Source organism: Saccopteryx leptura, chromosome 2, assembly GCF_036850995.1.
Source record: "Saccopteryx leptura isolate mSacLep1 chromosome 2, mSacLep1_pri_phased_curated, whole genome shotgun sequence".
Lineage (NCBI taxonomy): Eukaryota > Metazoa > Chordata > Mammalia > Chiroptera > Emballonuridae > Saccopteryx > Saccopteryx leptura.
In genome coordinates, this window is record NC_089504.1 from 94,565,564 (window position 1) to 94,578,899 (window position 13,336).

The 13,336-nt window shown below is 35.2% G+C and overlaps 1 protein-coding gene across 4 annotated transcripts in view; it reads right to left on the reverse strand.

Moving 5' to 3' along the window:
• The window catches only part of ERCC6L2 (ERCC excision repair 6 like 2), a 130,823-nt gene that overhangs the window by 42,180 nt on the left and 75,307 nt on the right, over positions 1-13,336 (reverse strand). For all 4 annotated transcript variants that reach the window (XM_066368332.1, XM_066368331.1, XM_066368333.1 and 1 more), the window contains 2 exons: positions 7,718-7,817; positions 2,507-2,659 (listed from right to left, as the gene is read on the reverse strand). In XM_066368332.1, the coding sequence (XP_066224429.1) occupies positions 2,507-2,659; positions 7,718-7,817 (253 nt within the window). The remainder of the gene's footprint in view (positions 1-2,506; positions 2,660-7,717; positions 7,818-13,336) is intronic.

Here is a 13,336-nt window from a genome sequence, read left to right on the forward strand (position 1 = left end):
AATTTTAGAGAGAGAATGACAGAAAGGAACATTGATCTATACCTGTATGTGTCCTGACTGGGGATTGAACCGGCAACCTCTGTGGTTGGACAATAATCTAACCAACCAAGCTATCCAGCTAGGGCTTTTGCTCTCATTTTTTAATCATTGAGGTACAATGTACATATAACGCTGTGCACATTTAAGGTGTACAATATGTTGATTTGATACATTAATATATTTCAATATAATTACCACTGTAGCTTTAGCTAATATCTCTATCATGTCACATAATTATTATTTTTTGTGTGTGTGTGTGGTGAGAACATCTATGATCTAGTCCCATAGCAATTTTGAAGTATACAACACAGTACTGTTGAGTATAAACACTGCTGTGTGTTAAATCCCCCAAATTCAGTCATCTTCTACCTGCTGTATTTTTTAGCCTTAAAACCTATCATCATAATCTACTCTGTGTTTCACTTATTATTCTCTGCCTATTATTTCTCTTCCCTAAATAGAATGTAAATATTTTTGTAGGCAGGATTTTATTTGTGTGTATTTTATCCATTTCTGTATGCCTAGTTCTATGAACAGTGCCTGACACTTCATATATACTTAATAAATATTTGTGAAATAAACTCTCAATATCTAAATCTAAAGAGAAACTATGATATAGATTTAAAAAGTCAATAATAAAACTAAATTGCTTAGAAATCATCAGATTTAAAATGTTCTAAAAATTCACATTTCTTGAGTAACAATCAATAAGCAACTAAAGTGAAGCAACTAGAGTTGATGCTTCTCATCTCTCTCCTCCCCTCCTCCCATCTCTCTTCCTAAAAAAATAAGAAGTTCAGATTTCTACATCTTAAAACATTATAAAGGGATTTCTACAGCTTTTAAATATTAAAATATATCACAAGAAGTGAAATTCTTCTTTTACATTATGATATATATATATATATATACTTTCATTATACAGGGCGTGGATTAATATTTTAAAACATCATTTGGTCAAAAGCAGCATAAATTTAACCAAGCGTGAATAATTTTAAATTCTGACTGACAATAAACTAGCAATTATAACTCAATTTTAATAACTAAGTGCCAAAGATGTTGCCTAGCAAGGACCACAAAGAAATAGGACAAGGAGAGTCCTGTCATTAATAAATTGAACACTCCTGCAGAAGAAACAAGACAGACTTATACTTAGGACAACCAGAGGACAAGAGGCATTTCCACTTAATAACTTGTCATACTGATAAGTCTTACTTAATACTTTATAACAAAGGAATAGGTGGCTATTCTAATAAGACAGAGAAGTAAATTATGTCAGAAAAAAGAGTAAGTAATATAATGCTAATATATTTTTATAGATAATGATATAATATTAGAGACATGCAAACAAGGCTAATTAATAGATTTAGAGAAAAGAAATGGGAAAAACAAGCCCATAACAAGAAATAGCATATTGAAGAACAAGAAAAAAATCAAATGGTTACTATAAAATAAAAACTCAGAATAAAACAGTTACTATAAAATAAAAACTCAGCAGCAGACACCAGATATAACAGTTGTAACATTCACAGGATACAGATAATATACACCTTTCTGTTAACCATCCATCTAAACACTTATTAGTATTAGTTTAGATTCATATTGCTACTTGCTTTCTGATGTTACATGTTCATTATGTAAATATTCTCTCCCACCTCCCATCAAGATGGTCTAAGTTCTTTGACAGGGACCAATTGTTCCTTGAACTATTTTATGATACCTAATGAATAAACAAAGTATATAAAGGTTTTATTACAAAGTCCTGGAAGTTAAAGAAAATATCCTGAAGTCTAAGACTTACTTTCATCACTTATATGATGGGGTAAAGGAGGGTTGAAAAAGATGATAGTCCAAGCATTTATGATACTCATATCAATATCAACCAGAAAATATATCCTTTGGAGTCTTTTATATTAAAGAATTTTAAAAGGTTTTTAAAAAGGAAATAAATATCCTGTTTGAAGAATAAGAACATCTGCATGCTGACGATGAACACAACTGGGAGGGTATGAAATGCTGGTATGGAATTTTTATTGGGGACAAAACACAAAAATCTCCAAGAGATATGAGAGTGCATGTCAGGGAATATTTGGTAACTTTTAATAAAAATACATTTTATATTTTTATTTAGTAAAGTTTCTTTTATTTAGTTCCTGACTTCAATAGCTGTTTCAAAACAATAAACTTCTCTTTTCTAGTCTGAAAATGGTGCTGGAGGGTACACTATCTAGTATATGTATCTATATTTGTGTGTGCACATTATAACTATGCATGGGGAAATCTTAGTTTAGAGGAACAATAATTCATATTTTATTTTTGGAAAAGCAAAAATTCTAAACATAAGGAAATTTTTATGAAGAAAACCAAAAATTTCTCTAAAAAGGCACCAGCAATTATATTTCAAGTTTCCTGAGGGACAAAACCATGTTTACAGTATTACTACAAAGGTCAGAGGACAATTTCACACCTCCAGGATGTCCTTTGTAAGACAAGACCCTTGGGCCCTTAGTTTGAAGAGATTATAGACCCCAAAAAGCTCTCCTCGATGCTCCTTTGATCCTTGAACTGCTTCAAAATATCGCTTGGCATTTTCACTTCCAACCACCACACAATGAAGTTGCTAAAACAGAAAAACACAAGATATTTTTGAAGTGTTTGCTCTAACAATATGTCAGAATTTCCTGGCATTCCATGTATATACAAGCTTTAGCTGGAGAGGCAGATTCTCCTTAGAGAGGAAATTTTATTTTAATTCCCTAGCAGATGTTGCCATTATAGTAAAATAATAATAATCTGACCAGTCTTATTGAAGAAGGGATCTTACACTTCCTATGTTATCTGTTTCTATCAACTTAGTCAAGATCACATCTCTAAGGACTATGCACCTGACATGAAATGTTTAATATAGGCATACAGTTGGATACACTGTTCTCCTTTCTAGACTCATTACATTAGGAACTACTAAAACTAACAGAAATAATCATTACATTATAATCTGAGGTAAATTATAATTTACCAAAGTTAAATTATAATCTGAGGTAATTATATGATAACTGTAGCCAGGTTACACTGTCAAGTACCAGCAAGAACCAAATTACTATTTAGAAACACTGCATCTTTGAAACAATTTTGATTATAGAAAGAATACTGACATGTGACTTTTAAGGACATATTCTCCATTAATTTGTCTCTTTATTTACTGGCTACTTCACTAGTGTAATGTAAATACAATCTGATTAACCTCATGTACACTTTTTTTATTAGAAGAAACAAAGAATGCACAGAATAAAAAACAGCCTCAGTCTACTGTTGATAGAAGGATTAGTGAGAAATCATACATTATTGTGATTATCATCCAAGTTGATTTGCACTGGAATAAATTACTCTAGGCAACTAAAATTATTCTTAATAATAGTTGCTATTTATTGAATACTTACCACATGGGTAGCATTTTTACATTCTCTCATTTAATCCCTTACAGCCTTATAAGATATTATTGTTTCCCTTTCAGAAATAAAGAAACGAGTTGGTCTTAGAAATAAACAAACAAGTTTTAGAGAAATTAAGTGCCTGTCTACAGCAACTCACTTAGGAACTGTCATTTCTAGAATTTATACCTGGGTTGGGTTGAATCCAAAATTTATGATTGTAATAATTTTTCACCTCCAAGATATTTCTTTTTAAAAATTTTATTTTTATTATTTTTTAGAGAGGGGGAGAGAGAAAGAGAGAGAAACATTGATATGTTGTTCCACTTATTTATGCATTCATTGGTTGCCTCTTTGTGGGCCCTGACCAGGAAATGAACTCATAACCTTGGCGTTTGGGAAGATGCTCTAAACAACTGAGCTACCCGGCCAGGACCCAGGATGGTCTTCTTAAAACATGACTTTTGGGATCTCAGTTTGAAGAAGTTATGGATCAACAAATCAGCTTAATCAGTTCAATATCAATGTCCCAGAAATGTGGGCTATAGTCCTGGGACTATAGAATCACTATAGCAATTGATGCATCTGATGGCCTAGTTGCCTGATGATTTTACCCTTGCTACTTGACATTACCTTAAACACTGTATTGTCAAACTGCAGAACTACTAAATTTAATTACCAAAGTTATTCATAAGCATTAAATCTGAATCTTTATAAGTTTTATATCAAAGTTTTATCACAAAATTTATAAAAGGCACATTATTTTTTATTTAAATTTTCCAGAGTAGTCCCAGTAAAAGTGAAGGCCCGATGCATCCGTCTGTAGGCTAACAATATATATTTTAAAAAATCATATTAGAATTCAAGAGGGTAGGGGGAAAATCAGTAATTGGAAAATATAGCTTAGTTTCTAGCTTAAAAAAAAACACATAAGGCTAAAATATGCTTGGATTTCTTCACAATATACAAGATACGCAAGAAGTAAAAAGAAGGAATATCCATCATGTTAAGAATTTCATGACCTCTTCCTCTACTTTCAAGGTCAGCAGCGTGTCATCTTCATATCACTCTTTCTGACCCTCTGCTTTTGCCCTCACATGTCTTCCTCTTTGTTTGACCTTCCTAATCCCCTCCCCTCAAGCATCTTTGTGATTACATTGGGGATTAGGATATGAACCTTTTTGGGCGACCATTATTCAGTTCACTACAGTAAAACAGTATAAAAAGAATTATAGAGGCTTCTCAAAATGACACAGAAGCCACCTTGAAAGGATTCGCACTGGCCCTTGCTGGTTGGCTTAGTGGATAGAGCATCGGCCTGGCATAAGGATGTCCTGGGTTCGATTCCCAGTCAGGGTGCACCAGGGAAGTGACCATCTGCTTCTCTCCCCTTCACTCTTCCCCTTCTCTCCCTCTTCCCCTCCTGCAGCCAGTGGCCTGGTTGGCCCAAGTGTTGGCCTCAGGTGCTGAGGATAGCTTGGTTGATTTGAGCATTGGGCCCAGACTGGGTTGCTAGGTGGTCCCGGTTGGGGTGCATGTGGGAGTTTGTCTCACTATCTCCCTCTCACTTAAAAAAAAAAAGGAAAAAAGAAAAAAAAGGAAGGGTTCTCACTGGTTAAAAATGAGATAGTTTGAATATTAATATCATCATAAACTTGGTAGTTTAAATACAAAAAGAAAAACAGAAATTTATTCTCTTACAGCTTGGAAGCCAGAAGTCTGACATCAAGGCTTTGGCAGGATCGTGCTCTCTCCATACGCGCTAGGGGAGAAGTTCTTCTTTGCCTCTTCCAGTTGCTGGTGGCTACCAGCACTGCTCAGTTTGTGATGACACCACTCCAGTCTGCCCCTGTGCTTGCAATGCCTTATCTTCTCCTCTCGGGGTCTCTGCTTCTTATAAGGCCAATTGTGATCTAGGCCCCATCTGGATAATTCAGGCTAAGCTCTCCATCTCAAAAACAGTTTATTCAATCATATCTGCAAAGATACTTTTTCCTCATATAAAGTAACACTTACAGGTTCCAGGGATTAGAACCTTATATCTTTGAGAGTCATTATCAGTGTTTACTTTACTAAACTGTCCAATAATTATTTTTGTTGGCTATTCATCTGTCTTCAAGTATTTTACATGCTTATGTTAGCCTACAGTGGTGATTATTCCTAGTGGGAGAGTTGCAAGTATTTAATCTTCTGGGTAGTAAGTGGAACTTTCCTCTTGATTTCAGCAAAGATTTGGAGTTCTGTCTTGCTTCTCTGCTTCCAGTATTTCTAATTACTGTTCCTATAGAGAAGACACCTCTGTTGGCTGCAATTTGGTCCAATGGGTAATACTGTAAGCGTTAGACCACGTTGTGAGGTCCAATGATACCCCAAAGAGCAGGTACCACAGTTACCCACAAACTCCCTTATTTTTTAGTATCTGATAACTCTAAGCTTGCAATATCCAGAAGTTACACCTACTTTTCTCAGTAGCCTTTTCCTGAGTTTAGCTTGGTTTCTTCCTCTAATCTGATCCCAACTGCCTTTTGTCTTTCAGGGTTCTTTATAACTTCTGGACCACAGAGAAAACTCCTTGCTTTCCAACATTTTTACAGTATTTTCCATAAATGTCATTTTTGGATATTTTCCCCAAAAGGTCTGAGGAACATTTGGGAGACTAGAGTGTGCACCCTTGATTCAAACTCTAATCAATCTTTAAATCACATTTAGTGCCTTGTCTTCACAAGATTGCCGTCCTATTTTTATGTGTGCCTACTGACTTACATGAATCTTCCCTAAGTGCCACATTTTAAAAATATTTTAATAAGTAACTAGACCCTATAAAGTTCTAAAAACTTATATAAACCTCATCTTCTGAAGCTTTTTAAAATTATATATTATATAATATACATTATCTAACAGGCCGTTTTATTTCATTATTGAGTCAGATGGATAGTTAAAAAGAATATACAGGGTGGGACAAAGGTAGGTTTACAGCTGTGAGTACACAAAACAGCTTATTCTTGTATTATTGCTTAGTTATTATTGTATTATTTTCCATACAAACAACTGTAAACCTGATTTTGCCCACTCTGTATATATGTTGTAATGACATGATTGAGGAAAGACTCTTACTTGTGATAGGCTAAGACATTATTCTAAAGAGCTGCTCCTAAGTTGAAAAATAATATCCTACTTTGTTCCAAGATTGTTTAAGTATGTCTAAAAATAGTTTTTTAAGTAGTTGTGTTATACCAAGGAACAAAAAGATGAAAGGCTTCCTATGGAGCTAAATACTTTAAGAAAAAACAAAAACTGCTGTGTACAATTCTATTTTTAGAATTAAGAAAACAGCATTAATTTAAGATTGTATTGTTCTTAGGTTAACTACCACCACATGTGACAGATGTTTGCTCTTAAAGGGATGCCAACTCAATGTATAGGGAGTAATTCAAATTTAACATTTACATATAATTAAACTTGAACCTCATTCCAGATCTTCTCAAGTCAGCAGTTAGAAACTAAATAATCTTTGTTTATTTAGAAACATAAGTGGGATAGTAACTGATACCCTAAGGATATTGAAAAGTTAATGCAATTTTAGATGAATCTTACAAGCACCAGTGCACGAGGACACTTGTGCTTCTTGACTCCTACAAGTCTACTTACTGGGGGGCTCTGGGTCCCAGTTTCATTTTGTACAACATGAAATGGCTGCATCAGCTATCTCTATAGCATTGCTCCTCACTCTTCTTCATGTCATGGCATATGTAGAAAACGGTAACACGTGGACATCTATCTGGAGTAAGCAGAGGCTGTTACTCAAGGCTGGAAGCTGGCTTAGATGCTCCTGCTGCTCCGAGTTGTGGGATCAATGTCTCAGGGCACCTGTATGCCATTTGTGGCACACCATTATGTCTTGGCCCACAGTTTGGAAATTGTGACTTGCTGGTCTACAGACTAGTAGTGTTGGCACTCCTCGGAGCTTGTTAAAAATGCAGAATCTTGGGCTCCACAGAATCTGTATTTTAAAGATCCCTAGTTGATTCATGTGCACATTAAAGTTTAAGAAGTACTGTTCTAAGAAACTTTCATCTCTAAAATATAAGGAACCTAAGAAGTATATTCTAGAGCATATTTCATAATCTTATTAAATGCCATTTTATAGTTAGGATAAAATTAAAAAAACATATTTTTACACAATTTGTTCCTAATTTCTAAAGGCAGGCAAAAATTGACTTTTTTAATTAGAAGAAGGGAAATATATTTACCTGCTTGTATACCTGTCGTAAGTACATGATCTCCTCTACAGTTCCCAAGGATATCAGCCTAAACACTTTGACATCCCTGCATTGTCCAATCCTATATGCTCTGTAAAATGATCAAAACAAAAGCAAACAAAGTCAAGTGAAACAACTCTGGGTTCAGGCAATATCTTTTGGACATAAAAATGGAACATTAGTAAAATTTTAATTTAAAAAGAAACATTTCATGTTTATATATGCTATACTATTGAATAATAATTCAAAATAGAAATTCATATAAAAAGACCAGTCATGGAGGATAAAAGTAATATAAAAAAAATGTACATATCAATTCATTTCACTTACAAACATCACTTTCCACTGTCCAAAAACTTTTCTTAAATGTAGATTTTTCTTTTATGGTGGTCTTAAGCCTAAGCTTATGAATGTTCCCAAATGATTCCATTTATATAAAACTCTCAAAAAAGCAAACTAATCCAGAGTGATAGAAAGCAGGTCAGTGGCAGAAGTAGGAGCGATGGATTACAAAGAAGCACAGGAGAATTTGCAGGGTGATGGATACATTCACTACTTTTATTGTGGTGATGGTTTCATAGTTGTGTACATCTATCAAAACTTAATTATACACTTTAAACATGAGAAGTTTATTGTGTATTAATTATACCTCAATGGAGATGTTTTGTAAAAACCTGGGGAAGAGTAGTGAATCATCTGGTAAGCCTATGGAAGTGCAGATTTTTTTTAAAATTATGTTTTTATTTATTTTATTTTATTTTTTTACAGAGACAGAGAGAGAGAGTCAGAGTGAGGGATAGACAGGGACAGACAGACAGGAACGGAGAGATGAGAAGCATCAATCATTAGTTTTTCGTTGCACACTGCGACACCTTAGTTGTTCATTGATTGCTTTCTCATATGTGCCTTCACCGCAGGCCTTCAGCAGACCGAGTAACCCCTTGCTTGAGCCAGCGACCTTGGGTCCAAGCTGGTGAATTTTTTGCTCAAACCAGATGAGCCCACACTCAAGCTGGCGACCTTGGGGTCTTGAACCTGGGTCTTCCATATCCCAGTCTGATGCTCTATCCACTGCGCCACCGCCTGGTCAGGCTGGAAGTGCAGATTTAAAGTCCTCGTCCACAGAGATTTCCATAAGTTTGGACTGAATTACTCGGCTGACTCGTACCTCAGATGTTTCGATAGACACCACAGTGCTAATTAAACCTCTAACCTGACTCACAACACTGATTAACTGGGGTTCTAGTCCCTGCAGCTTCTCCCAGGTGGAGGTTTTATTGGATGCTCTGAATGAGGTCACCTGCTTCTAAATACCTGTTACAGTCTCCAGGGGAATAGAGGGCAAGTCCATAAGACCTCATGCTTGAAAATGTTACAATCTGGGGGACATTTAATTTTGACCTTTTAGAGTTACTCTCTGTTGTTGTAGTTGGTGCTTCTTTTGCCTCCTTTACCCATTCCTTCTCAAAGAGAATGGCTTTATAAGAGGGCATGATGGGGTTCCAAAAACCGCATACCTCCACAAGACATGGGGCTCTGAGACGCTGCACAGAGTGGTGAGTTACTGCATTGTTACTTCCAGCCTGCAGACTAGATACAGAGGGGTTCAGAATTCTTTTCTCTCCCACAGTAGATTTGGGGTCTAAAAAAATTAAAAATGGATTTAAGGAGAATCCTTTGGGTTTATGGGATAGATCTGTTAGAATACATATTCTTTAATCTTTACAGACAAAAACCTTATATACATGTTACTTTGGACCTATGTTTCATTTGTACCTATAATTTCTTGGTACATAAAGCAGGGATATATTACATGATGGGTTTTTTACTATGTAGAGACAAGTGTTACATAGTATCTTCATTTCTTTTCCTGGTTTCTCATAACAGAGTCAGTGAAGGGGAGGAAAGAGAGGACAAATGCTGCTGCTTTAGCTATATTGTATGTGAACTTTCTCTGAGTCCACAGCACCGTGCTTTAATGGAATACTGGGATAACTAAGGTACTAGGTCCTGATGGCCTAGATAAAAGAAGAACAAAATTACAATGAATATCATAAGTTAAAAATAAAAATGAAGATTTTTCTGTGGTTTTCTGTGACAGCTGTCAGTGGCAAGAGTGCGATTAAACATGCAGGCTCTAGTAAAACTGCATGGATGCAGATCCTGACCCTGCCAAGGACTGGCTGTGAACTTGAGCAAATTACTTGTTAATTTTTTTTGCTTTTATTTTAATAATTTATAACTTCCTCACCTGTGAAATGGTTGTGATAATAGTGCCTATCTCAAAAGGATGTTCTGAGTATTAAATGAGATAATCAATGGAAAGTACTCAGAACAATTCCTGGCTCACAGTAAACATGCAATAAATTTTGTTACTTCTTTGTCCTTATTCTCACTGCCAATTAAAAAACTGAAGCTAATTTGCTTTGCTTTATACCCAGAAAAATCTGTATTATTACTGGGGTGATCTTAATAGCACAGTATATTATAAACTGAAATATATCTGTCAAGCAAATAGTAGTGGATAATTTAAATTTCTATAAGGATAAAATAAATATCTGATTTGCCTTGACTGCCATAGCTCTAATTTGACATCTTATAAATACTAAGTGATCAATAAATATTTTTGATATATATCTGTATAGCATTGAAAAATAAGTGAAATATCTCCATTAAAAAAACAACACAAGAAACAACTGGACATAAGTCCTTTATAAAGTTGTACATTTTTGACTACCCTTTCAGCTTCTAAGATTACTTTTATTATTTTATTTTAAATTTATTTTCTTATTTTAGTAAGAGGAGTGGAGGCAGAGAGACAGACTTCTGCATACGCCCCAACCGGTATCCACCCAGCAAGCCCACTAGGGGGCGATGTTCTGCCCATCTGGGGCCATTGTTCCATTGCTCAACAACAGAGCCATTTTTTTAGCTCCTGAGGCAGAGGTCATGGAGACATGCTCAGTGCCTGAGGCCAACTTGCTAGAACCAATCGAGCCATGGTTGTAGAAGGAGAAGAGAGCAAGAATGAGAGACAGACAGAGAGAGAGAGAGAGGGAGAGAAAGAGACAAGGGGAGGGAAAAAGCAGGGGGGAGGGGAGGGAGAAGCAGATGGTTGCTTCTCCTGTGTGCTCTGACTGGGAATTGAACCCAGGACTTCCACATGCTGGGCTGGCACTCTCCCACTGAGCTTACTGGCCAGGGCCTTAAATTAGTTTTTCACTTTATGCTTAGTCAATTTTGATCATTTATATTCTAGAACAGTGGTTCCCAACCTTTTTTGGGCCATGGACTGGTTTAATGTCAGAAAATATTTTCACGGACTGGCCTTTAGGGTGGGACGGATAAATGCACAAAATAAAATTATGCGACAAGCGTAAAAACTGTGGTATTTTTAAATATAATTGTCGAACTTACAAGACAAACGTCAAGAGTGAGTCTTAGACGGATGTAACAGAGGGAATCTGGTCATTTTTTAAAAAATAAAACATCATTTAGACTTAAATATAAATAAAACAGAAATAATGTAAGTTATTTATTCTTTCTCTGCAGACTGGTACCAAATGGCCCACAGACTGGTACCGGTCCATGGCCCGGGGGTTGGGGACCACTGTTCTAGAATGTTAGATGGTATAAAGAAATACTTTGATGTTCATTTGTCCCTTCTGCTTCCTAAGCTTTTCTGTATATTTGCCTTTTCACCTCAGATTAGACTTTTCAAGTTTGTCTATTTTACATTTTTCCATGAATTATGTAAAATACTGATTTATGTTTTGCTTTTATTTTAATAGTTTATACAATTTCCTCTATTTTCCTTAGGTTTACTTTATTTTTCTAGTTTTCTAAATGATATCCTTCTTTCACTTACTTTCAGTCTTTCTTTTCTAAGACATAAATTTAAAACTCTAAATTAGCATCAGAACTTAAATGTTGATTCACAGTAATTTCATTGTTATTTATTTTTAAATAATCAGTTTTTCTCTCTTGATTTCCTCATTTTTTATTGTTGTAAAATACCCATAACAAAATTTAATTACTTTAACCATTTTCAAATGCACATTTCAGTGGCATTAAGTACAATGACACTGCTGTGTAACCATCATAACTATTCACAGAACTTTGTCATCTTCCTCAACTGAAACTCAGTACCCATTAAACAGTAACTCCCTATTTCTACCCCAAACCCTTAGGAACCATCATTCTACGTTCTGTCTCTATTAATCTGATAAGCCTAGCTACCTCATATTAGTGCAATCACATTTGTTCTTTTGTGGTAAAAACAGAAATCTTTTCCTTATTACTGTTTTTTCTTTTTTGACAGAGACAGTGAAAGAGTCAGAGAGAAGAACAGATAGGGACAGAGTGACAGGAAGGGAGAGAGATGAGAAGCATCAATTCTTCATTGTATCATCTTAGTTGTTCATTGATTGCTTGACTGGAGGGGCTACAGTAGAGTGAGTGACCCCTTGCTCAAGCCAGCAACCTTGGCCTCTAGCCAGAAATCTTAGGCATGAAGCTAGTGACCTTTGGGCTCAAGCCAGCGACCACAGGGTCATGTCCATGATCACACTCAAGCTGGCAACCCTGCACTCAAGCTGGTGACACTGTGCTCAAGCTGGGGATGAGCCCATGCTGAAGCCGATGACCTCGAGGCTTCAAACCTAGGTCCTCTGCATCCCAGTCTGATGCTCTATCTACTGCACCACTGCCTGGTCAGGCTCCTTATTACTGTTCTTAAAGGGAAAACTTTTAGTTGTTCACTGTGTCTGATGATAGCTGTGGGTTGTTTTTTTTTTTTTTAAATAAATGGCCTTTATTATATTGAGATAGTTCCCTTCTATTCATAGTTTGTTGAATATTTTTATCATGAAAGAGTGTTGAATTTTGTCAAAAGCTTTCTCTGCATTAATTGAGATGATCCAGTTAATGTGACATACTTCACTGATTGATTTTATAGAATGTTTAACCATCTAGCATTCCAGGAATAAATCTCACTTGGTTATGATGTATAATTGTTTTAATATGCTGCTTAATTCAGTTTGCTGGTATCTTTTTAAGTATTTTTGCATAAATATTCATAAAAAACACTGATTGGTAGTTTTATTTTCTTATATATACATAGTATCTTTGCTTGGCTTTGGTAACAGAATAATGTTGACTTTACAGCATAAGTTAAGTGTTTCATCCTTTTTAATACTTTGGAAAAGTTTGAGAAGAACTGGTGTTAATTCTTTTTGAATGTTTGGTAGAATTCACCAGTGAAGCCATCTGGTCCTGATCTTTTGTTTATTAGGAGGTTTTTGATAACTGTGTTAACTCCATGATCATTATAAGTCTATTAAGATTTTTCTATTCATGATTCAGTCTTGGTAGGTTGTATGTTTCTAGGAATTTGTCCATTTTATCTAGGCTATCCAATTTGTTGGCATATAATTGTTTAGAATGGCTTCTTGAAACCTTTTACTTCTATTTCTGCAAAAATATCTTTGGAATTTTGATGATTGCATTGAATTTGTAAATAGTTTTGAATAATATTGACACTTTAATAATATTAAATCTTCCAATTCATGAACACAGAATTTTTTTCCATTTATTTGTATCTTTAATCTC